At 43.0% G+C, this 25,899-nt stretch overlaps 1 protein-coding gene and 1 pseudogene across 1 annotated transcript; one reads left to right on the forward strand and one right to left on the reverse strand.

Moving 5' to 3' along the window:
* Positions 1–2,866: 2,866 nt before the first annotated feature.
* LOC139957858 (U2 spliceosomal RNA) lies at positions 2,867–3,079 on the reverse strand (annotated as a pseudogene).
* Positions 3,080–14,590: 11,511 nt separating this feature from the next.
* On the forward strand, positions 14,591–15,860 carry LOC139984280 (uncharacterized). The gene is made up of 2 exons (XM_071998123.1): positions 14,591–15,036; positions 15,214–15,860. The coding sequence occupies exons 1-2, from the start codon at positions 14,595–14,597 to the stop codon at positions 15,579–15,581; spliced, it is 810 nt and encodes a 269-aa protein (XP_071854224.1). The 5' UTR covers positions 14,591–14,594; the 3' UTR covers positions 15,582–15,860.
* Positions 15,861–25,899: the final 10,039 nt, after the last annotated feature.

A 25,899-nucleotide genomic window follows, 5' to 3' on the forward strand; every position in this document is an offset into this window, starting at 1 on the left:
CGGGAATTGAAACTCCAGCCGTCTGACGGGACATACAATCTCCAATAAAGAATAGTAGTGCTGCAGACACCAGACGCTTTTGGAAAAAATGTTACCACGAGAACTTTATTTTGGGAGGGGGGCGGGGGAGTTTGTAATGTTAACACAATATCAGTATCAAAAAGTAACAAGCCTCGCTACTGAACGGTGCAAATTTTTAGTACGCTGCTCCTGGAAGGCCTAATTGACCCAATTTTTGCAGCACACCGTCGACATGCACACCATAAATAAGCATATTCGGCTTCTTAAGCGGATTCATAATCCGTCTTCAACGGCTCAACCTACCTACTCTTGCATCTCTGACCATGACACTGTAGTAGCACGTGTTGTTTTGGCTTCCTTTTTCCCGATCGGGCGGGGCCAATGGAAGCTTAACTGTCTGATTCTTGGTGAGGCAGAGTTCCGCCAAGGTTTCGAGACCAGGTACAAAGGATGGCAAACATTGAAGCCGGCCGCGTATTTTTTTTCCCAGGACGAACGTGGGCATCGGCCAATCAAATCCCTGGATTCCAAACATGTGACGCTTTTTCCAAAAACATGTTCTGAATCTTTTTTCCTAGTTTTGACCCCAGATTATGAACGACAATCCTGCAATTTCATAGAAACTGTATCCTTAACCCACATTCTAAATCCTAACTCTGATTTCAAAGGAATTTGTAAATTCCTGAAAAACCTGAAACCCACGTTCGTCCAGGGAAAAAAAAAAACGCAAGCCGGCCATTGCCTCTACATCCCAATGGTGGGATGATGTCAAGTTGCGCATCAAACGCTTCGCAATTCAGTATTGCGTGACCCGCGCACGGCGTCGAAGAGAAAATTTTTCGAAGCTGTGCGCGGAAATGAAGTTTGGCGACCCTTCGGCTGTCATCGCTTTGCAGACCTATCTCGATGAAAAGTACCACGGTGCCCGCGTCAGGGCCAGTGTTCGATTTTTCCGGTATCGCATCGCAAAATGCGATCCAAAACGACAAACTTGCGAGACGTTTCCAAATCAGCATCGCACATTGTGCCGATGTGTGCGATACAAATTCCTAGTCAGATTTGGGAGCAAACACTCAAACCTTAACTTACGAACTGTCGATCACAATGTAGAAGTTATAATTTATTGAGTTTATACTCAATGTACAACTTATTCACTTCACCGTATAGCAAAAAAAAAAAAACTGAAAAAATAATATCCTACCATAGTTAAGTGTAAAGCAAATAGCCTACCACCTCGGCGGTTACGGATCTCACGTAACCGAAAGGTTCCCTGGCAACGTGCCAAAAAATGTTAACAAACAGGTGTTACACAGGGGAATGAGGGGATGAGCTCACAGTTGTTGGGAAGGTACCTGGGCAAATTCGCAGCACATGTACCGTGGTACAGTAGTTGGGTATAGGGTTAAACACTGCAGTTATAAAAATGTACGCATAGTGCACGCTATTCATTGTTAGGCAGTCTAGAAACGGGGCTTTGCTGAACGTTGTTTGTTTCTTAATATCGGAAGTTTGGTAAGTTGCACTTTTTACAGATTGAAAGACAGATTAAATCTCTTTTCATTTTATAACATAATATAGCTACTTTAACTTGTCATTTTAAAATTTTCATCAGTTTCGTGACAATTTAAATAAAAGTTGTCAGTATTTTGCATCCTCAACTGCGATTTTTTTCATCGCCAGACATCGCAAAAAATGACAACAATTTTCAGGGGCTTTCGCCCCCAGGATCCCCACGAGGGGTTCTACCCCATGACCCCACCATAGCCCTAAGACGGGCCCCTGGACACCACGCCTTTATGCTCGCACGTGCTAGGCAGGCGAACACCGGCGGGAAATCGGCAGTGTGTTCGCGGGAAATTGAACAAGGTTTTCCAACACTGCTGAACTGTGCAGTTACTGTATGCATCATGTTCAAGGTTTTCACGGAGGCCTTTGAGGATATGAATGGTTAGTACAGTGTATATATGCTGCACTAATGCTGTGTGTAGGCCAAGGTTCACGAAGGTCATTGGTTATATTCGCGCGCCGTAGACGTGTTTTTAGATGTTACGGAGAGTCAGGTTTCCATGGAAAATGAATCTGAGTTTAACTGACGCTAAAGAAATGGATCGTCTTGGGCAGATTAACAAATCATTGCAAGTATAAATAAGTACAGGTAGCTCTGCTGTTAAAAAGGCAAAATTTTACCGATACCGATATGCTGCCGATATTGCAAATATCGGCCGATACCGATATTGAAAACGATTATCGTAGCAACACTAGTATAAATAATAAACAAACATTTTCTAGTTAATACATTGATCGCCAACATTTGGTTTGTTTTGTGGTAATTTCAAAACTGCTATTCAATATTGGGGAACTGCTATGCAACAAAAATATTGTATAGCAATTGTCGAAATTTGTTGCTATGCAATTTTTTGGCCATAAGTCGAACACTGGTCAGGGCCCGTGTCGAAGCGGTGGAAGCCGAGGAACCCCTTCACTGAGGTTTTACCAGTCCGTAAGCTCGTCGGCGTGTGACAGACGCGTCCCATCTGTGCGCGCTACTGATGGGACCGTGGTTAGTGACCCTCACGGCATTGTCCGCGTATACAAGGATTATTATTTGAGTTTGTTTACGCGTGGCACAGTCGGCACAGGCTGATTTATTGAGGGGAATCTCAAAAACTGTTCCCCACGATGTCAATGATATTTTTGGGGGCGGAATAACCACTGTTGAGCTTTGGAAGGCGCTTTCGAAGATGAAGAATGGCAAGTCCCCGGGGTTCGGACGGGCTTCCGAGGGATGAACCTTCTGGGCATTAATAGGACCCGACCTCAGAGCCGTCTTCGAGGACGCCTTTCAAAACGGACTTTTAAACCAAAGTTACTTTTTAAGAAAAAGTCACCCAGGAAAGAACCTGGGCACGAAAACCAAACTACCAAACGACTGATCCGCTCTCAGCCCCAGTCCCCTTGCATCGGGACTGTGACTGTGTGATCATCGTCAGGTGTGTATCACCATTCCCGAAGGGAACAGATACTACACATGATCTTAGCCAAAAGGCCGAGAAGTCAACGTTTGGGCATGATTTCTTTGCTGCCCAAGTCTGGGACCAAGTCTTGGACCCTCATAACAAGCGTCCTTGTTAAATGTAGACTTGTTAAATGTAGACTTGTTAAATGTAGACTTGTTAAATGTAGACTACAAGTTGTTGGCTAAGGCTTTGTGCAACCGCCTTGCACTGGCTATGCCGCATCTTGTGGGTGATCTCCAGACTTGTGCAGTGAAGGGTCATTGCATCCAGCAAAACTTGTGGTTGTTGCGCGACTTGACCGACTTTGTTATTGAACGAGATCTGCCATGTGCATTGGTGTCTCTGGACCAGCAGAAGGCCTTTGATATGGTGGATCGGGGGTTTTTAATGAATGTATTGGAGACGTTTCAGTTGCACCCGGTTTTTCGTAAATGGATTCATTTGAAAATCCGCCCTTTAGTGGTACGGACATAAGGATTTTTGCTGCCTCGAGCATTCTTGCGGTATTCGCGGGAAATTTGATCTTCCGTGGCTATTGTCTATGCTTCATTCCTTTTCTATCCGACAGACGAAACTCGATTTTGGTATTTAGGATGCCAAAATTTGAAATGCTCGAACGATTTAGTACGAAATTGCACCCTTAAAACTAAAAAATAGTCGTCTATAAAGCATTTTTCACGAAAACTCGTAATCCGGTTTACAATTCAAGACATATTCTTCACGGCAAACTTCCTCCCCATCTTTATTTTGGCTTGAATCTCGTCCGTTTCAACTTGGACTGTACCATTATCTTTTGGTGTTGAGAATATACATTGTTATTAATTGAAATATGACAAAGCCATTGAAGAGATTGATATGATTCTAAGCTCCCCTTTTTTAATTATTAATAATGATTTATAAGTGATTTACATTAATATATGTAATGATTTAAACGCATTACAGTTAATAAAAGGATTATCTAAAAACCACTCTCCCCATTGTTTATCAACATCGAACATGCCAAAAATGTTACATCATATTGTACAGAACTTTCGTACGTCAGCGGGGAAAATCTATAGAGCTAACTTGCGTTAGCAGAAATAGTGGAACCCATACCTATCCATGAACCATACTGTGCAACGATATACCCCTATCGTGATTTGCGAAGTGTGGCTCAAAGGCGAAAACTTCTATCATTTAATATATAGCATAAGTTGATGCTTGATGTTGCATTTTTTCCCTAAATTATCATTATAGGCTAGTTGTACAGACACTTTGCTTGAACTAAGTCACTAGTAATATTATAGCATCAGCCATAGATTTAATAAAATGATCTATTTCATGCTACAATAAGAGGGTTTGCTTGCTGAAATGATCCTATTATTATGTACAGCAACAATAATTTTATCCATACATCGCCCATCATGCTTTTTTGCTTTAGGCCATCATCCCAGATATTCAATCTCACCATGATTGTACTGTAATAATGTCAAATAAATATGTAGAAATCAGCAATTGATTTTACCAAAAAATTATTCTTTGTTAGTAAGTGGGTTCACTGGATTTTTAAATACCAGCTTTGGGGAGGGGTATTGTTGCTTCTAGAAGGATTGTTTTTTTTTTCTTCAAATTATTTACTATTGTCTCCTAGGAAGCTTGTAGAAGTCGATTACAGAAGCACATCTGGTCTTTGTTTGAGTAGGAGAAGGGAGACAATGGAAAAAATTAAAAGGGCCTGTGACTGGAAATGTCATGTGAAAGGTCAAAAATATACACAATTAATAAGTCCCACATGAAAACATGGGGGTGGAGGGGGGGTGGGGTGAGTGGAACATTGTCAGGCTCTGACTAGTAGTATGTGATAAAACTTAACAGTGTCATTAGTTCCCTCTTACATGCAGTCAGGGTGGGGTGGAGAGGGACACTGTTTGGTACAGGCAAAATAATGAAAAGCACAAAGAAAAGGATAACAAACAAGATTTTATCATTGTTAGGTTCTTTTTATTGTGTCCTATCACAGTGAACAGCAGAAGAAGGCAAGGTATAAAGGTTTTCAGCATAAACATCAAGCTTCCTTTGGGTAGGATTTGTTCATGGGGGGGGGGGGTCTGATTGACTCTAGCGTTGCTTTGAAAGATCACAGATGGCATCATTGACATCTTTTGTAGCGATTTTTAAACTTTCCATTTGATAGGTCACTGGAACTCAAATTGTTGCTCTGTGTGAGAGCCTCTAGATGTAAACACATTCACTGCACTTATGTACAGTAAATACCAAAAGTTCTGAATTGTTCTGATATGGATTTTACACGATTTTGGGAAATCTATGTTTAACAATGACAACTACTAAAAACTGCATATTATAGGCTCACAGAGTAAACAATAATTACTAGCAGCATTGTTCAGAAATATACTTTCACCTTTTGTTATGATTTCATGTATTGATTCTGACAAGAATATTCAAATGAAAAAAAAAAATCCAGTCCATTTAATAATATCATGTTCACATGGATTTGAAATCACATTCTACTGACATCAGATGACCATTGCCTTGTTAACACAACTGCTGAGAATGAGTAATTTCTGTGAGGAAAAACCTGTACAGCTAATTAAAAACAAAGAGAAAGACAAGTCACACACTTATCTACTTAATCATCATGATCATATACAAAATGATTCTCAGTCACCACGTTCCTTTAAAAGTCAATTAAGCGAGGTTTACATAAGTGATTATTGATCCATAATGCTTTTTAGAAATCTTTCTTTGTTTATATCGTTAACTCTGATAACTTAATTATTTTCCTTCTTTAGGGAGTGGCTCTACTCGATAAGCCTTTCAGGTTTTTAGATCACTTCCTTTCTCTTTATACTCAATTTCATATCTGTAAACGTTTGTATGACATACAATGTACCGTATATTGAGAAAAAACAAATAAATGAAATAAATAAATAATAAAATAAAATAAATACCTGAAGAGAAAATTTCCACAGCAAGGAACCAAGTTCATTACAATCTTCTCCATGTTGGAGAAAGACTGTTGATTAAGTGCATGAAAACGTGTACCTTCTTTTGCTTTAATTGATCCCAAATGTTGCCACCGCTTGCAATAGACCAATTAGCAAAGAGTATTGAGACGTGACAATTAATACTCACATCGGCAGCTGATGACCAAAATTATTGTCTTCTTGTGCTCAGCATATAGATATGGTTTGCAAGGTTCTCACATTCTGACTACACATGACCTTTGACCACCAAAAACAATAAGTCTCTTGATTCTTGAACTCAGCGTGTCACAACAACGTTTTTAATAAGAAATTGGTCCAAGCTTCCTTTCTTGAGATATCAAGTTTAAAAGCAAGGCATCACAAACACATCACTCATCCACCTGCATGACTACAAATTATCATTTGAACCAAAAACTGATATTTCTATCAATACAGAAATTATCTGGAGAACATTTCAACAACTGAGGCAGCTTTTAATTTAATTTTTAGGGGGAGAAAAGGATAGATCATTTGGAAGGAAACTGCACAACAGGAAAATGTAACATATTGACATGTATACCTTCAATGTGAAAAAAGGGCAACATACTGTGGTGCAAAATCTACACAATGATACAATATTTCAGCCATTGACTGCAAAATGAAAAGCATGTGGCTAAGCTTGAAGCATAACTAGACCGTATGTGCTACCTTCACACTCTCACCAATAAGTCACCTGATATTGCATACCACATTAAAATGTCCTACGCTATTCTTTGTGTAGGCCTAATGACATTTGTACCATTTGATGAACCTGCTGTACAAGAGCCTGTTCTGGGTTGGGGGGGGGGGGGGGATGGGTGGTTTATTGCTTACTCTACACACTAGTAATATCTTGAAATATACTAACACTCTCATAACTAAGAGAAACCTATATTGTATCATATAGATATCATATACAGTATAGTCTACTGATCTATTAGATATATGCCCCCAGTGTAGACCTCAAGTATTATTCAGCCACTAACAGTAAAGAGTATGTGGCAAAGCTTCACACCAAGTAATATGGTGTGTGCTGCCTTCACACTCTCACTTATTCCAGTTGCATGACAATACCTTAGGCCAATTGCCTATCATATACAGTATAGTCTACTGATCTATTAAATATATGCCCCCAGTGTAGACCTTACGTATTACAAAGTATTATTAAGCCACTAACAGAAACAGTAAGGAGTATGTGGCAAAGCTTCACACCAAGCAATATGGTGTGTGCTGCCTTCACACTCTCACTTATTCCAGTTGCATGACAATACCTTAGGCCAATTGCCTATCATATACAGTATAGTCTACTGATCTATTAGATATATGCCCCCAGTGTAGACCTATGGTATTACAAAGTATTATTAAGCCACTTACAGAAACAGTAAAGAGTATGTGGCAAAGCTTCACACCAAGCAATATGGTGTGTGCTGCCTTCACACTCTCACTTATTCCAGTTGCATGACAATACCTTAGGCCAATTGCCTATCATATACAATATAGTCTAATGATCTATTAGATATATTCCCCCAGTGTAAACCTTAAGTATTACAAAGTTTAATCCACTAACAGAAACAGTAAAGAGTATGTGGCAAAGCTTCACACCAAGCAACATGGTGTGTGCTGCCTTCACACTCTCAATTATTCCAGTTGCCTGACAATACCTTAGGCAAACCATATTAACTTAACTACTATACATACATAGACCTATCTTGGGATAAACCTAGAGACATTAGTGTCATTCAATGAGACTCACTGTAGACTAGTATTGATAACATACTTGTACTGTAGCTATGGGTTTGTGGGTTTGGGGAGGGTTGGGGCAAATTGACTTCACTTGGAGAATTGCCATACCTTCAGTGTGAAAAAGGGCAACCAGACCTACTTCACAATGATACAGTATTCAGCGATTGACTGCAAAAACGAAAAGCATGTGACCATGTGGTTTGTGCTGCCTCAAAGCTCTCACACATAACAGTCTCCTTATGCAAACGACATTTGAATTTTATATTAGACCTGCCAATAGTTGTATAGTCCAATAACACTAAAGCAGCCTATTCTTAGGGTATTTAAACTTAAGAGGAAAGGTGTTGGTGGTTGACTGCTGGCAAATAAAATGAAAGCCATGATCCTCACACTGCACGAGATGGTAGGTACTATCTTCATTGTCTCAATAAAATGGGTCACATAAAAATGAAAATATTAGTTTCCTCGACTCCATAAACCCATCCAAAAGTTTATCCTCAATGTTGTTTTCTTTTTTAATATTACATCTGCACCTGGTATTTGAAGGATTGCCATCACCTGTACTTTTGTCAGGCAGTTTATGCGCTGGTAGTTGAAGCCTTCCAACCACTTTGTTGGCCTTTCAAGCTCTGGCTACTACCGGGAAATGGAGAACGACAGGACATTCTTCCAAGTAGTTTTCTGCCATCCATGACAGAACTTTTCTGTCACAACTCACTTCTTCAGAAGCGGAGCGTCTACTTTGTTTCTTGATTTGCTTAGCTTTGCTGCTTTTTTACTTTCTCCTTCTCTATTCTTCTCAAGGTCAACAGTTAGTTCTACAAGACAAACAAGCAATAAATGAACAGTGTGCAAAGATCATAATCTGTGACTTGGCTTTTAGTTTCAAAGTTTTCTCTTGTATGGGCCCAATTCAATTAGGATGGTAGGGGTGGGGTCGTAATGATTTGCCTGAAGATTTTTGTGGTACTCAACTGTGCCAACTGTGTAGTTCTCAACTATGCCATGTGAAAAGTAAAAGTCAATATGGTGTCTCATTAATGAATGGGTTCTATTTGACCCTACCAGAGATAACAATACATTGCCCATGTTTTCATTGAAATATTCCCCCCCCCCCCTTGTAATCCACCTGTCCTGCTGCACCTATGGTCACAAGATACAATCCTTTTTCAAAAGTGGAGAATGGAGAGGTGGGGTGTGCGACATCATGCATTAATTGAAAGGGATTTGAGCCCAAAATTTAAAATTATACACGGTACAATAGAGTACAGTGGTAGTCACAAGCCTCCTCCTCCTGTAAATTAATCATTTAGCTCATTTGTTAAACACTTGTTGGTGGCTGTTTACTCTTGAGAATTGTGCCCCTTGCCATAAAGTATACCATAAAGCAAGAGATCTTGGTATTTTGTTATTAAACAGAACAATTAGTTTATCTGCAATGTGGCAGGCAGTACCACCAGAATATACAGTAGGGACTTCAGAACAACTACTAATTATCGTTAGGTAAAAAATATGTCAGCCCAACTTAAACTCTTATGATAAGCAAAGTGCTTTTTCCTGTAGGTCTTTACAAACGGTCTTACAAGCCATAAAGACTAAAAACTGACCTGGCACATGGAACTAGGCTTAGCCTAGTCAGAGCCTAGAGTTTACTAGGATGGATGCACTCATTTTGTGCATGCATCAAAATGGCGTTGGCCCTATATATGCCAGATATTCAAATATGGACACCTTTGGTCAATTTACCTCAGCTCTAGACATCAGTCACCGTGATTGTTCATTGATAATAACTGAGAACAATTGAAAAGTAGGCTCCACCTTGGCTAGGTCATGGCTAGTAAGACACGACCTAGCCTCTTAGGTTTAGATAAGGTTTTTCTTTAACTTGTAATAAACTAATAATAGTAGAAAAGAAAGCATCAGGAGGGACAGTCAAATACACATCAATGACCCTATGGCATAGATAAAACCCTGAAGGCACAAAAGATCAGAACCGATTATAATACTTAAAGTATACAAAGTGGCTATTCTTACGACTAGTCGTAAGAATAATTTCTGACTACGCATGCGCAGTTGCTATTTTATGGCCAGGAGTACTATTTTTACGACGAGGCGTAACAATTTCCAGTCAGGGTTAGGATTGAGGTTTAGGGTTATGTTCAGGGTTAGGGTAACCCCTACTACATGCGCAGTTGCTTTATTTACTTTACTGCGCTTGAATTCGCCTTTGTCGTAAGAATAGTTAATAAATAATTGTTACGACTAGTCGTAAGAATAGCCACGGCCTAAAGTATATACTTGTCCAAACATTGTTTAACTCATTCACACTACTTGTAGTTCTAGACTAAGCTTGTACTGTAGTTCTTGCAATACAACTACAAGTAGGCCTCGGCTAGTGTTCTCAGTAGTATAACTATTAGTATTAGGCTAGGCCTATGCTATAATACACAAAAATACTGTGATGCGCATGGCTACAAATTTCGAGGATGCAAAACATAAACAAAGGCATAGAACCTAGCCTATATCTAAGCTTCCTTAGCATTTGACGAAACGAAACAAGGATTGGAGTGATGTGATTGTGATACAGGGCAAGCCTAGGCCACAGGCACTCGTAACGTTATGTGTGTGTAGTGTATAGTATATAATCTCCGTGTTTATATACTATACACCTACATAACGGTTAGAGTAGCAGCTCCCTGGTCTACGCTAGATAGCGTAGCATAGTTCTAACTAGAAAGTAGAAGTTCTAGGCTACATAGCGTAGTACTCACCTCTTCAATCAAAGTCTTTTCTGTACCATTGTACTTGATCAAAGGGCCGAGACACAAATAAGGGCATTTAATTCCAATTTTAACTTGATAGCGACCAAATCTTTAGACCAAGGCAAAGTGTTTACAACGCTGTAGTGCATCAGATTCACGATCGCCGGGTTTCGCTGGTCTCGCCGGAACTGAAATACGCGGGTTTTTCTTCTAGGGAGGGTGCACGCTGAGAGATCGGCACAATTTGAACGTTCAGATCAGAATTAAACTTCTCAGACTGACCTATTTTGATGAATACTGCATCAAATTGGTTAATTCGACCACTTGGTTAATCAATTTGTTAATTAACCAATTGGTTAATCATCAAACGTAAAAATTATGTTTAATTTGCGTGCATGGCTAAGGTGAATCACGCTACTTGAGAGGGAAATAGTTACGTAATATACAAGCTGACTTTCCAAACTAATAACCTTGAATGGTGCAGAAACGGCCAGTGTCCATCAGTGAACGTCCGTGCTACTAAAGGGCGGATTCTCACATGTTCTGTTTTGTATCAGGACAGTTTCAGTTCTGTTATCGTTAATGGGTCTTGTTCGGAGGTTTTTAACGTGGAGAGGGGGGTGCGCCAGGGGTGCCCTCTGTCTCCATTACTTTGTTTTGTTTAGCGAGCCCCTGTCTCGTCTTTTGGAAGGGGACTCAAGACTTGTTCCATTCGTTGTGCCAGGGGGGTGCCAAAGTGAAGTGCGTTCAATATGCGGATGACGTCACGTGTGTTATTTCGAGTCTGGGCTCCTTTCGTGCCCTCTCGCAGGATTTATCTATCTTTGAGAGAGCTACCGGGGCGAAGTTGAATCCGGAAAAGACAAAGGGCCTTCGCCTTGGTAGCTGGAGATACAGAGACTTACCATTCGGTGCATCGTGGTCGGATCAAAATATCAAAATTAATGGTATATGGTTCGGCTACGATGCACCTTGTGATGTAACCTGGAACGAGAGGGCCGAGGTGCTTGAGAGCAGGCTCGAAACCTTTGGCACCCGCTGGCTTTCGATCGTAGGGAAAGTCACCGTAGTTAATCGTTTTGTTTCGCCCATCTTGTGGTACCCGGGCGCGGTGTATCCAATTCCGCGTCGCGTCCTGTTGCGGTTGGAGAGCGATATTTTCATTTATTTGGTCGGGTGGTACAGAGCTTGTCAATAGGGCGGTAATGTACCAAAAACTGGAGAAGGGTGGGTTAGGGGTGGTTCATCTGGGAAGTAAATTGACCTTTTTGTTATTTAAGCAATTGTTTGTAGCGGTAACTGACCCAGGGTTACCTTCTTCATATTTTCTACGTTTTTGGGGCGGTTTGCACCTGCGTCGATGGGTCCCGGCGCTGTTTAGCAACAGAGAACCGCATAGTAGTACTCCAAACAGGGTGGTGCGTGTCACTTGCTCCGCTCTGATTGAATTGCCCCCTGTTGACCTGTCACAGTCGGCCCTCGTTCACAGTTCGTTACGGGATAGGGCCTTGAATGCAATTTTTGTACAAGGACGTCATTCTGCCGAAGTATGGCGTTCGGTGCATTCGAGGCAGAATGGTTGCAGGCTCCGTGATCTTGCATGGAGAATTGCACACGGTGCCTTGGTGACCAACCTTAAAAGGTATCATTGGCGATTGGGTGATGGACTATGCCCAAGGACCGGCTGTGACAGCTTAGAGAGTACCGCTCATGTTTTTTTTTGGCATTGTTGCTTTGTTTTAAACTTATGGGAGTGGTTCCAGACCTGGACCGACCGTGTAACGGGAGAGCGTTCATGGTCGCTAGGACAGGGCCTTATATTATATGGGGTAGACCCTCCAGTTTGTTCGGTTGCTGTATTGCATCGCATTATTTTTGTTTGCTCTATTGTGAAAAGACATGTTTGGCGGAATAGATGTGATGTGGTTTTTAGGGGGAAGGTTGCCAGTTGGCAGGCAGTCCTGGAGGCGGTGAAGTCTGACATTCGCCTTCAGGTTGAAGGCGATTTTCGCCGTTTATCTGGGGCTGCCTTTTTTGGACAGTGGTGTGCTGGGGAGGGGTTTTTCGTTTCGCTGCGTGCGGGTCGTCCTTTTGTAGTTTTTGGAATGTTTCTGTGGGGGGGGGGGGTGTTGGTCGTTTTTTGTCGCTGCAGGTCGGCGGGCGTATGTTGTTTTTTGGCTCGCTTGACCTGAGTTTCGTTTTTCAGAATGGGATGGTTCGGTAGTGCCGTTTGGCCGTGACCTTTTGTATCCCGCATGGCGGATCACGTAAAAGCACCTTTCTACTATGTATAACTGTATATGTAGGCATCATGGCAGATCGACGGTCCTCTAAGATTCCCAAGAAACAAACAGAACAAGATAACAAATTGCTTCAAGCCAAATCAAGAGGAACCAGGAGAAACACGATCTGTTGTAACACCTGCTCCCCCTGAACACCCCAACAGGAGCAATAACAACAACGCGTCGGGTGGTGCTACTGCTATACACCATGTTCAACAAACTATTAGCAGCGATGAGGAAATTGCCACTGAGGAATCTACCAATGCAAAGGCAAGCAGTCAACACATGGGGCCTTCTGATGGGCCGATAGATATCATGACCGGAATTCCTAGGAGACGAAATCTGCCTGATTCTCCATACCACCCAGAAGATACATCATGTATCCCACCAAAAGTTGCAAAACAGCAGTTCCATTTTCAAGCTAAATGGTTTAGTATGTACTCATGGCTACACTACGACCATGAAAAAGAAGGTGTGCTGTGTTTTTCCTGTCATGACGCATATCAGAAAGGCCTTGCGTTCATCACTACTGGATTCCAAAATTTTCAAAAAGTCATGGGACGTGGCAAGAAGGCACTGGACCGATTTCAGCAACACCAATTGTCATCTACACACAATTTTGCACTCAGCCAGTTGAAAGCACAGGAGGCTAAAACTGTGAGAGCACTAATAGACTCTCATTCTGCAAAACAGCAAGAAATCCACAGAAGAAATCTTGTAAGGGTATTTACTTCAGTAAGATACCTTGTACGCCAAGGCATGGCATTTCGAGGACATGACGAGGAAAACGTAAATTTTTGTCAACTGTCAAGTTGCGAAGTGAGGATGATCCGCACTTGGATCCATACCTTTCCCGTGATACTAACTTCACCTCCCATCAAGCCCAGGAAGAGATTATGCAGATGCTAAGCCACAGCATTATCCGTGATATTGTTAAGGACATACGTGGTCATGTGGTATTCGCGGTAATGGTGGATGGTATGCAGGACATTAATGGAACTGAACAAGAGTCTTTGTTTCAGATCCGTTGATGATGAGCTTAATGTCAGAGAAGATTTCATAGGTTTGTATGAAATGGCATCTTCCACCGGTGAGGCTATCTCCATTATGATACTGGATGTAATCGCTCGTCTTGGCCGTTCAGTCGAGAAGTTACGTGCAAGTACAGAGGGTGCCAAGCTAAGATAAAAGAGAAGCAGCCACTAGCGATGTACTTTCACTGCAGCTCACATGTCTCCAACTTAGCCATGAAGGATGCTGTTACAGAGTGTACTCTGGTGCGTGATGCCCTACAGTGGGTCCATGAACTTGGTGTTCTCTACAGGAGATCAGGCAAATAGAAGGTATGTCAAATTTGTTATCATTATGAATATGCATGATATCATTCTCTCAATTATAAAGCATAGAGAGTAACACAGCAGAATGACACAGTCAAATTCAATTGCAAAGTTATAGTTTTAAGAATTTGTGGATCTTTACTAATGCCAACATTATGCTATGACCTTACTTAGGAATGTAGGAGCTGTGGCCGTCCTTAGGCTTGCCTAGATCATCAATGCTTCAGTACTCCACTGAGTCCACAATGCAGGACCCCATGCAGTGTTCATTGGAAGTGAAAGAAAACCACGTGGCTATGACGTTATCATCATCTTCGGAAGGTTTCGCTTATCATTGTTCTGAGCATTTTGAGAATGACCCATCATCCTTGTGATAGCGAAGATACTATTCACTGAGAATCCCTAAATTTCCCTTTAAGCTGGAGATCCGATGGTCTATTACAGGGACAGTGACAGAAAATCTGAATCTTCAGTGAAAATTAACTTCACCAATGCATTTAGCAGTTGTACCAAAGACAGTGCCCTCTATCTATATTCTTTGTACTTATCTTTTAGGGCATATTCAAGGACATCGCTGCAGATATTGAAGGGTTGGGAGGTACCAGCTCAGCCAATATCAGACCATAATGCCCAACTCGGTGACTCTTGTCGTCAAGCTGCGGTTGACGCTGTTATTCAAAACTATGAAGCAATTCTGGCCAGCCTGGAAGAAATGTCCCACGGGATATCCGATACCTCTGCCAAAGCAAACGGCCTCCTTGATAGATTTCAGATAGCAGAGGTTTCCCTTGCTTTGAAAGTGGCAAACAAACCACTAGCATCACTGGAAACACTCAACCGTGGACTTCATTCGAAGTCTGCTAACATTTCAGGTGAGAGTTTAGGTCGTTATTAATAGGATTAAAAAATAACATTGAATGGCAGGGACATGTAAAATGAATATGTTGGAAATGAATATGTTGGTAAACATGTTCATGGGCAATGTAGTTCAATTGACCAATTTTAAGTTACTCAAACTCCTTTACTTTTTTTGCATTTTCTGAAATCAGGAATGCTGGCATCTGTTGCTAAGACCACTGCACAGCTCGAAGAGCTCCGTAATGCTGAGGCATTTCACGAAATCTTTGGAGAGACGAGTCTAGCAGCAGACAAGTACGACCTACACCCGCTTCAGATACCAAGACGGAGGCAACCACCAAAGCGGATTACAGGGCCAGCTGCAAGCTACCAACCCACAACTGCTGAGGAATACTACAGGATACAGTATTATAAGCTTGTTGATGGGATGCTTGGCAATCTTCACGAGAGGTTCGATATTTCTTCCAATGCTGGCCTTTCAGATTACAATGATCTGCAAAAAAATCTTACAAGAGGTGCGTTTCCTCTTTTGAATTTTGAATGTAAACTTACCTGGTAGATAACATATGCCCATTTATGTCAGAAAAGTATTCCAGATAGTACTGTTTAGACTGTTTGTTTTCTTATTCATAGGAAACGTTGACGAAGTGATCGTAAAGAAATACCCAGAGCTGTCAGATCTAAACCCAACAGCATTCAAGACGCAGCTGGATATGTTTCTACAGACAACAAATGCCACATCCATACATGAAGCCAGACTGGCTTTTCGTGGAATGTCAACAGAAGTAAGGGCTCTGTTCCCCCATGTGCTGATGCTCCTCCGTCTTTTATTGGTCTGTCCCGTTACCTCATGCGAATGTGAGTTGTAGTTTGCTTTCGTGGAGTACGGACGTGTTTTCGGCTGCTCTCCACTTTTCGTTGACCACACACTAAGTGTTTTTACGTTGGCCTTTCAATAGTTTGTAGTTTGTTTAGTGTAATTTTTGGTTTTCGTAGGTGCGTGGCTTGCCAGACCCCTAGCTGTCATGGCGATTCGACGAGACAGCAAAATCGTATTGTTGAGTTTTTCGGGGGAGTCTAAGGTCAGTTTACATATGTACAAAGTCAAATAACGACTGAAAACTGCATTCAATTATAAACGACTGGGTTAAAGGCAACTAGCTAATTTGACTAACTATTTTAATAGCTTGCCAACTATTAATACCCAATTCACATTGTGCAATGAACTATGTAAAAGTCTTGCCTCTGTAAACTGAGGCAAGGACTTCTGTGTAGACCACGAGAGCATACGGATATATTTTGTTAAAGTAACGCACGGACTTTGTCGTCTTTATTATATTATTTCGTTTACTATTAACTTTAATTTAACTCCGGCCAGCGTCTACAAATGGTGGCAGCGGTGTTTGTTTTTACCTATCGCTATTTAGTACTTTTAAACGGGAAACTTACTACCGTATATATTTACATTAACGTATTGGAACTATCGCTAGAGAAATCACGTCCGTGAATGATATGAACAAGAACACCCTGTTCTTTCATACTGAAGGATTTCAAAACGCTGTCGGCTGGGGAGGTTTGGCCGTCACGTATTGGTTCCCGCAGTAGGAGGAATTTAGCGCGATTAATTCCGGTGAATTCTGAAGGCCCGCGAGACCGAATTTTAGAAAACCGATGATCCGCGAGACCGATAGTCTATGGAGCATCCCTTACAAAAGTAAACAATTGAATTTCCTATAAAAAAAAAACATAAGACGGATTTTTGCACACGGGAAAGACCATTTCCTATGGGGTAATAACGGGGAAATACCCCACGGGAATAATGCACGTGAAATTTTCCTCCTGGGAATTTTCAAAATCCCACAGGAAAAATGCCGAAGAAAACGGGGTTAATTTTCCCCACTGGCAAAATCCCCATAGCTGGTATATTTATATCCATCAGATTATTCTATCCTATTAGCTGGATCCAGAACATTGGTGATGTAAACTGACGTGACGGCCAAACCTCCCCAGCTCAATCAGAGCGGAGCAAATGACACGCACCACCCTGTTTGGAGTACTACTATGCGGTTCTCTGTTGCTAAACAGCGCCGGGACCCATCGACGCAGGTGCAATCCGCCCCAAAAACGTAGAAAATATGAACAAGGCAACCCTGGGTCAGTCACCGCTACAAACAATTGTTTAAATAACAAAGAGGTTAATTTACTTCCCAGATGAACCACCCCTAGTACCCCCTTCTCCAGTTTTTGGTACAATACCAGCTCTGTACCACCCGACCAAATGAATGAAAATATCGCTCTCTCCAACCGCACCAGGACGCGACGCGGAATTGGGTACACCGCGCCCGGGTACCACAAGACTGGCGAAACAAAACGATTAATAACGGTGACTTTCCCCAAGATCGAAAGCCAGCGGGTGCCAAAAGTTTCGAGCCTGCTCTCAAATACCTCAGCCCTCTCGTTCCAGGTGACATCACAAGGTGCATCGTAGCCGAACCATATACCATTAATTTTGATATTCTGATCCGACCACGCCGCACCGAATGGTAAATCTATGTATCTCCAGCTACCAAGGCGAGGGCCCTTTGTCTTGTACTTGCTATATAGAATCTTCCACTTGCTATATAGGCAATGCACATGTCAAGTTTGAAGTGCAACCATTTTTCTCTCGAGATATCACGGTCACAATGTGTTTCAGATTTTGACATACATGAACAAACACAGAAGAGGTATCATCTACTCACAACAGGTAATGTACAAAGAAAGTTTAAACTTCAAGCAATTTTTAAGTCTGGAGCATCGTATTGGGATTACAAGATATTGTCACATGAAGCAATATGCCCAAATGGGTGGAGGGGCTTGAGCCGATGACCCACCTCTGTAACAATTCTGGAAAAACACTCAGATGTGGATAACTGCCTATCCCCTTAAACCACTCCCGCATATCAAACAGGAGAATCACAAATCTAGCCCCCCCCCCAAACCCCTCTTATACTATGTACAACACTACTCATATACAGACACATTAACAACATGGAATAGATTCCTTCTGCAAAGAATACAATCAAATTGTATTTAAACTACCTCTCACAATTTGGCAAACGTAATTTGTTTCGGACAAATACCCAGAAGCTTTGGGATATTCATCTACCATAGAACAGGGGTTAACAACCTACATCCTACAGGCCGATGTTTAAATATATCAAGCCCACCAGGGATGCATTGTACCTATAAAGGTAGAACCAGCAGGCCCACCATTAACAATAACTATTGTTTATTACACCATGTTGCATTTAACACCACTGATCATGATCAACTTTTCTCAAAAGGAAAGAGAATCGAGGTACCTTCCCCCCCCCCCCCTTGGAACCTTCTCATTTCAGGGATAGAAAGTAGTGCATGCATCCAGCAAAGCATTGCAGACCATCAGGGTTGTCGCAGAAGGAGTTCTAAAAGTAAATGTGGATTTCGATCCAATACAAAAAAGGTTGTAGCTCTTACATTCCATGAACACTTAAAGTTGCAATATACGTATATTATCTCACCACAAGGTCTTAATTCTTCTGCTTTTGAATCTACATTGATAACCTTGTTGTAACATACCATTATAGTCCATGGGCTAGCAGGACCCCCCGAGCACCCCCACATACTCTCCGCGAGTGGTATCATTTTGTTGAGGGGACCCGTCCGAACAATATTTTGCATGTTACCGTTGAAAATGTTGGGATCGACTCTGCATTTCCGGCATTTTCCAAAATGGCCGCCATTTGGAACTATTTTCACCCATATCTCGGCGTTATAATTTTGGTCTTTATACCCATGTTTTCTGAGTCAAGGAATCCAGTAAGAACAAAGACATAACCATTGGATCATTGCGCTGCAGCGGCTATTTTGATATTCAAAATGGCCACCAATTCGGAACTATTTACCTAGAACTCAGCTTCTAAGGCACATAGAGTTATAATTCTGGTGTCTATACCCATGTTTTCAGGGTCAAGGAATCCAATAAGAATAACAACATTAACACTGGATCGTTTCGCTGTAGCAGCCATTTTGAAATTTAAGAAAAATCCTTGTTGTTCATATCCTTTACGTATCTGGCATATCGCGTGATCAGAGATACATTTGTACTGCATCTTGAACCTCTCTCTGTGTAACTTCCAGACCATGTTGTTTTGTTCTGTTCTGTGGTTGAGACAATTTTTATTACTGGATTGTTAACTACCGCCCCCTATTCTGAAAATGTTCTTTTCTAACTTGAAGAATCCCTTTGACTTTTGCTGAGGTGCTCCAGATAGTGAGTGCAGGTAAGAGGATAGTTTTAAAATTAGATTCTAACTTCGAAATGTTGATTCGAAATAGCTATAGAAGATGCCTGAAAAGTTTTTGTCCAGGAATAGTCTTCAAAGAGTGGTAATTTCCTGGAAGCCTTTGGGGATGACAAAGGCTATGCTATAGCCTAACCTAGCATAACGTTAAGGCCCATTGACGTTCTGTGCATCTTTCAGGCCTAGGCCTATAGTCTGGTATATGTTTCTTACAGGCCTAGGTCTATATCTTCAATGTTGACTGATAGCAGCTGGGGGTCAAATTAAATTGTGTCCGGACAAGCCGAAGGTTGAAAAAGACGCCCGGACACTCGAAATTGCAGACGGGTACAGGGATCGGGTACCCGGATCTTGATTCTGACTACCCATGTAAACACTAATATATGTAAGACATGATGACGTAACCGTTTTTTGATTTTGTTTTCTCGTTTTTTATGTTACAGGTTGCGATTGGGGCAATGAGTCTGCCAAAGTAAGAAGCGTCAATTAGGCTGCCCTCCAGATGCAGCAGATGTACCTACATGTATTATCCACAGTGACGACTGTACATCAGAAAACATTACCCTTCTGTCTGAACTTAACAACCCAGTAGAACGGTTCCAAAAAATCCAGGACTTTTGCAGACAGCGGTTAGCTCAACCTGCACATTCAGTACACCGTAGATCAGATATTTGTGAGCAGGTGCCCAACAATTATTCACCTGAAATGAACTATGGGTATCATCGTCAATGTTATCAAAAGTTCACAAGCATCCTAAGTCGTTTGAAAGGAAAAGTCGACACTGACAACCTGGAGCAGTCTGTTGAGAGGTCTGTTGGCTTTCGTGGAGTGCAGACGTGATTTTTGCTCTCGCTCTCCATAAACTACACTTCTACTATATTAACCTATACTGTTTTGCACTGTACTGTACTGTGCTTCCCGCCAGGCGGGAGTAGTATTTTCTGTTAGTACGTGCGTGCGTGCTATAGGCGTTGTTTTGTTTTCAACATATTGTTCTTACTTTACTGTCACTACTTTTGTTTTGGTTCGTTTCTTGCTCCTCCGTGGCCTAGCCACCTTGCGGTATCATGGCGTCGCGCCGTGATAGCCGTATTGTTAAGTTAACTTTTACCGGTGAACAAGCGGTTCCACCGGTCCAAGTGTTCAGTATTTTGAAGAGTAAGGGTGTTGCGGTTCCTGGAGAGGTTGACGCTTTGCAGGCTCTCCAGGGTCGTAACACGTATGACTTACGGTTCACCAGTGACGTGACCCGGCAGAAGGGTGTCACGTTGCTGAGTAATGTCGATGGTTTGACAGTTACGCCATACGAACGTTCCGTATGGGTAACTGTCATCCACGTAGGACTAGAGGTGCGTCAGGAACTTGTCGCAACTGTTTTAGGTCGGTTTGGGGCTGTCAAGGCTACCAAAATGTGCTCCTACGCACAAGCCCCTGGGGTTCTGAACGGGCACCGACAGGTTCGGATCGACCTAAAGCAGGACATTCCCTCCTTCCTGTTTATTGCAGGGCATAAAGCTCACGTGCGCTATCCCGGTCAGCCCCGCACCTGCTTCAGGTGTGGAGAGACCGGGCACGAAGCCAAGGGCTGCCCAAACAAAAAGTGTGGGCGCTGCCTTCGTCTTGGGCATGATGCCTCTGCTTGCCCAAGCGAAGTTGTGTGCTCACTCTGTGGGAAGGAGGGACATGTTTTTCGCGCTTGTCCCTCCTCTTATGTATTTATGACAAAGAGCAGGGGTCAAGAAAAGTCGCACAGTTCTGACGCACCTACTGCCTCGGAGGAAGCTCCACGCAAGGAGGGGGAACCGGGTGAGGAGGATTCACCTTCCGCACCTGGTTCACCCTCCCCTGTAGTTGCAGACCCTAACCCCGTGCCCGCACCGAGAAAGTCTCCACCAGCTTCCCCCATCAACTCGTCCAGTTCCGTCCCCAGTCCGCCGCCGGTATCGCCAGATCCGGAGACTCTGTCCGACGGCGACTCCGGGGACTCGGTAGTCATCGGGTCTCCGGAGGCTCTGTCTGACAGCGACTCCGGAGACTCGGTGATCGTAGAGCCGAAACGTGCCACCGGGACGAGCTGGTACGACGAGATGGGGGAACCCTCTCTAAAAAGGTCGGCCTCAAGCGACGACTCAGACGACGATATGTCGTCTAGAGCTCGCTTGAAGCTTACAGAATCGTCGTCGGCGTAGTTTTGCCTCATTGCCCTCTCATGGCCCATACATTTTCAGTTGCCACTTTGAACGTGAATGGCATGAGGGATCATCGCAAGCGCAGTCGCATTTTCCAATATTGTATTTCAATGGAGGTCGACTGCGTTTGCCTGCAAGAAACACATATTTTGGAAGAAGATGTCCCTCTATGGGCTTATGAGTGGGGTGGTGGGCTGCATGCTTCGTTTGGTTCGTCTTCATCCTGTGGCACTGTCATCCTTCTGTCACCTCGTCAGGCGGGTTTTGCCACTAGGGTGGAGACGGATCACGAGGGCCGATTGGTTTGCATTCTATTCAAGTATCCACAGGGTAACATCTCCCTTTGCAATGTGTATGCTCCCAATCGGCCTTCTGCTAGACGAGAATTTTTTAACACGCTACCTTCCTTTGTTCCTGGTAGTGCACCATGTGTCATGGTCGGAGACTTTAACTGTGTCCCAGACTCGGGTCTTGACAGACTCGGGGCTCCTGTGTCTGCTAGTCCTGACGCTGGGATCACAGAGCTGGACAGATTCACTTCGGCACACCTTTTAGCCGATGTCTGGAGGCATATGCACCCGTGTAGTAAGGCGTATACGTGGGTGAGGCCGAACGGAGAAGATGCCTCCAGGATAGATCGAGTGTATGCGCCCGTGAGTTTTACATTTTCGGGTTGCGAGACGCTCAGCTGTCCGCTCTCTGACCATGACACTGTAGTAGCACGTTTTGTTTTGCCTTCCTTTTTCCCGATCGGGCGGGGCCTATGGAAGCTTAACTGTCGGATTCTTGGCGAGGCAGAGTTCCGCCAAGGTTTCGAGACCAGGTACAAAGGATGGCAAACATTGAAGCCGGCCTTTGCCTCTACATCCCAATGGTGGGATGATGTCAAGTTGCGCATCAAACGCTTCGCAATTCAGTATTGCGTGACCCGCGCACGGCGTCGAAGAGAACATTTTTCGAAGCTGTGTGCGGAGGTGAAGTTTGGCGACCCTTCGGCTGTCATCGCTTTGCAGTCCTATCTCGACGAAAAGTACCACGGTGCCCGCGAGGGTCGATGACTAGGGAAAATCCAGTTCATAACTGTTCAAAATATCAAACACATCACAGTGTCATACTTTGTAAAAATTACCAGAGTTCCGCATTCCAGACCAATAACTGTTTTCCGTTTCCAACTCCCGATCGTACTTTTGATGGTTTAATTTATATCTATTTTTATCGCGCGAGACACAGGCACTATCCAGCTAGCTAGTACACATACGGCCGTTAACCTTCGTAGCTGGTGAATTTACATCATATTGCATTCGGCACGAGTGACAAGGGCTGGAAAACTTTGCGAACCGCCCGAACCAGGTTCGCGGGAAATCCGCGATGCTCGCGGGAAATCCAGCCCGGCTGGCGAGAAAAAAAATCGGACAAAAAAGGACAAAAAAAGTACAAAAAAAAGTCCAAAAAAAAAAAAAAAAATACACAAGAAAAGTTTCAAAAACAAAAGGAAAATGTTCAGAGAGCGCGCAATTTTAGTCACAACCCACTTACAATGGCTATTTCGCAAGCTTCCGGGTATACGTGTCACACGGACACCCACGGCCCAGCGCGGGAAGGTTGCTGTAATAAATCAGCCTCGCGGGAAATGTTTTGAACAATATTGGCATTCCACGTTCTTTTATATTTGTATTGTATGTTGGTTAGTAAACGTTTTTCTCTCGTATGAATTTGACTTCAGTTCAGTGTTCCCACTAAGGTGCGGGATTCCCTTCAACTGACTCAGTAATCCCGCAAAGAAAACATTTGTCTGCTGGAAATCCCCGCATCGTTTTTTGCATTCGCGGTGAGTTTATACTCAATGTACAACTTATTCACTTGACCGTATAGAGAAAAGAAACTGAAAATCAATTGTGTACGGAAAAGTGGTAGGCTACACCTTTCAAATTTTACGAAAAATCGAGCAAAGCACTTTCGAAAAATTCACGCCAAACTTGCATATCGTACTAAATGCAACTAATGTCATGTAAACAAGGCTCTAGTGCATCCATTTATGAATATACCGTAAGGCCACATCTGGTGTTAAGCTGGGGGAAAAGTATTTTCTAGCATTCCCAAAAATACCGAAAAAATAATATCCTACCATAGTAAAGTGTATAGCAAATAGCCTAACCACCTCGGCGGCTATAACGGATCTCACGTAACTACAAAATCACAACTAATTGTATTTTGCGGAGTTTACGTTTTCTACAAAAACATGGAAACAATATTTAGCATTGAATTAATCATGCCAAGTGGCCTAAAACATGTGATTTCAAGGGTAACTTTCATAAAGATGGCCATAGCAAGGGGCCTTGATATCGTGCTATGCGTGTATGGTATGGACTGTGCCTCGTGTTTCATGGGGTGTGCATGCGGAGGAGTCAGTTGGCTTGAGGTGTGTTTACTTACCTAAATGTAACGGGGATATTTTACCTACTTTTCTTGAACGTCTAAGATATCATTTCGCATAACTTTACTGATCCTTTACTGACTGACCTAATTAATTATAGAGTGGAACGAGAAAAGTTTACTCCATGAAAAGTTCCCTGGCAACGAGCCAAAAAATGTTAACAAACAGGTGTTAGACAGGGGATGAGCTCACAGTTGTTTGGCAAGGTACCATAGGCCCGATGCTGAATAAATGAGAGAGAATACATAATTCATTATGATTCGTCTTTATTTGGGAGTGGACTCTCACTCACTGTGCATCTAAAATTATCATCTCAGCCTGAATGATTTATTTAATAGGCACCACCGGCTGGTCTGTACTCTGGTGCTCCAGATATTTGTCCTAACTTTTTTTCATTAATTATGAAAAATTCCAGACATGAGATCTCATTTCAAAGCTGTCTACATGTGGCTCAGAATACTCTGGAAGGGCCGTTTCCGGCCATCTGGGGGGTTTCCAAAACCCAAAATTTTCTTCTACGCTCCGCGCCAACCGATGGTGGCGCTCCGCTTAGATAGTCCTGCCGGCACTCAATCCACCCTGGGCAGAACCCTGCGTGTGCATTGGTGTCTCTGCACCAGCAGAAGGCCGTTGACATGGTGGATGGTTTTTAATGAATGTAGGTTTTTAAAGGTTTTTAATGAATGTATTGGAGACGTTTCAGTTGCACCCGGTTTTTCGTAAATTGATTTCTGTTTTGTATCAGGAAAGTTTCAGTTCTGTTATCGTAAATGGGTTTTGTTCGGAGGTTTTTAACGTGGAGAGGAGGGGGGTTCGCCAGGGGTGCCCTCTGTCTCCATTACTTTATGTTTTGTTTAGCGAGTCCCTCTCTCGTCTTTTGGAAAGGGACTCAAGACTTCCATTCGTTGTGCCAGGGGGTGCCAAAGAGAAATGCGTTCAATATGCAGGATGACGTCACGTGTGTTGTTTCGAGTCTGGTCTCCTTGCGTGCCCTCTCGCAGGATTTATGTATCTTTGAGAGAGCTACCGGGGCGAAGTTGAATCCGGAAAAGACAAAGGGCCTTCGCCTTGGTAGCTGGAGATACAGAGACTTGCCATTCGGTGCATCGTGGTCGGATCAAAATAAATGGTATATGGTTCGGCTGCGATGCACCTTGTGATGTCACCTGGAACGAGAGGACTGAGGTACTTGAGAGCAGGCTCGAAACCTTTGCCACCCGCTGGCTTTCGATCCTAGGGAAAGTCACCGTAATTAATCGTTTTGTTTCGCCCATCTTGTGGTACCCGGGCGCGGTGTATCCAATTCCGCGTCGCGTCCTGGTGCGGTTGGAGAGAGCGATATTTTCATTTCTTTGGTCGGGTGGTACAGAGCTTGTCAGAAGGGCGGTAATGTATCAAAAACTGGAGAAGGGTGGGTTAGGGGTGGTTCACCTGGGAAGTAAATTGACCTTTTTGTTATTTAAGCACTTGTTAGTAGCGGTTATTGACCCAGGGTTGCCTTCTTCATATTTTGTACGTTTTTGGGGCGGTTTGCACCTGCGTCGATGGGTCCCGACGCTGTTTAGCAACAGAGAACCGCATAGTAGTACTCCAAACAGGGTGGTGCGTGTCATTTGTTCCGCTCTGATTGAGTTGCCCCCTGTTGACCTGTCACAGCCGGCCCTCGTTCACAGTTCGTTACGGCATAGGGCCTTGAATGCAATTTTTGTCCAGGGACGTCATTCTGCCGAAGTATGGCGTTCGGTGCATTCAAGGCTGAATGGCTGCAGGCTCCGTGATCTTGCATGGAGAATTGCACACGGTGCCTTGGTGACCAACCTAAAAAGATATGATTGGCGATTGGGTGATGGACTGTGCCCAAGGACCGGCTGTGTGACAGAGAGTACCGCTCATGTTTTTTGGCGTTGTTGCTTTGTAGTAAACTTATGG

The sequence above is a fragment of the Apostichopus japonicus genome, chromosome 17 (genome assembly GCF_037975245.1).
Source record: "Apostichopus japonicus isolate 1M-3 chromosome 17, ASM3797524v1, whole genome shotgun sequence".
In the NCBI taxonomy this organism is placed as follows: domain Eukaryota; kingdom Metazoa; phylum Echinodermata; class Holothuroidea; order Aspidochirotida; family Stichopodidae; genus Apostichopus; species Apostichopus japonicus.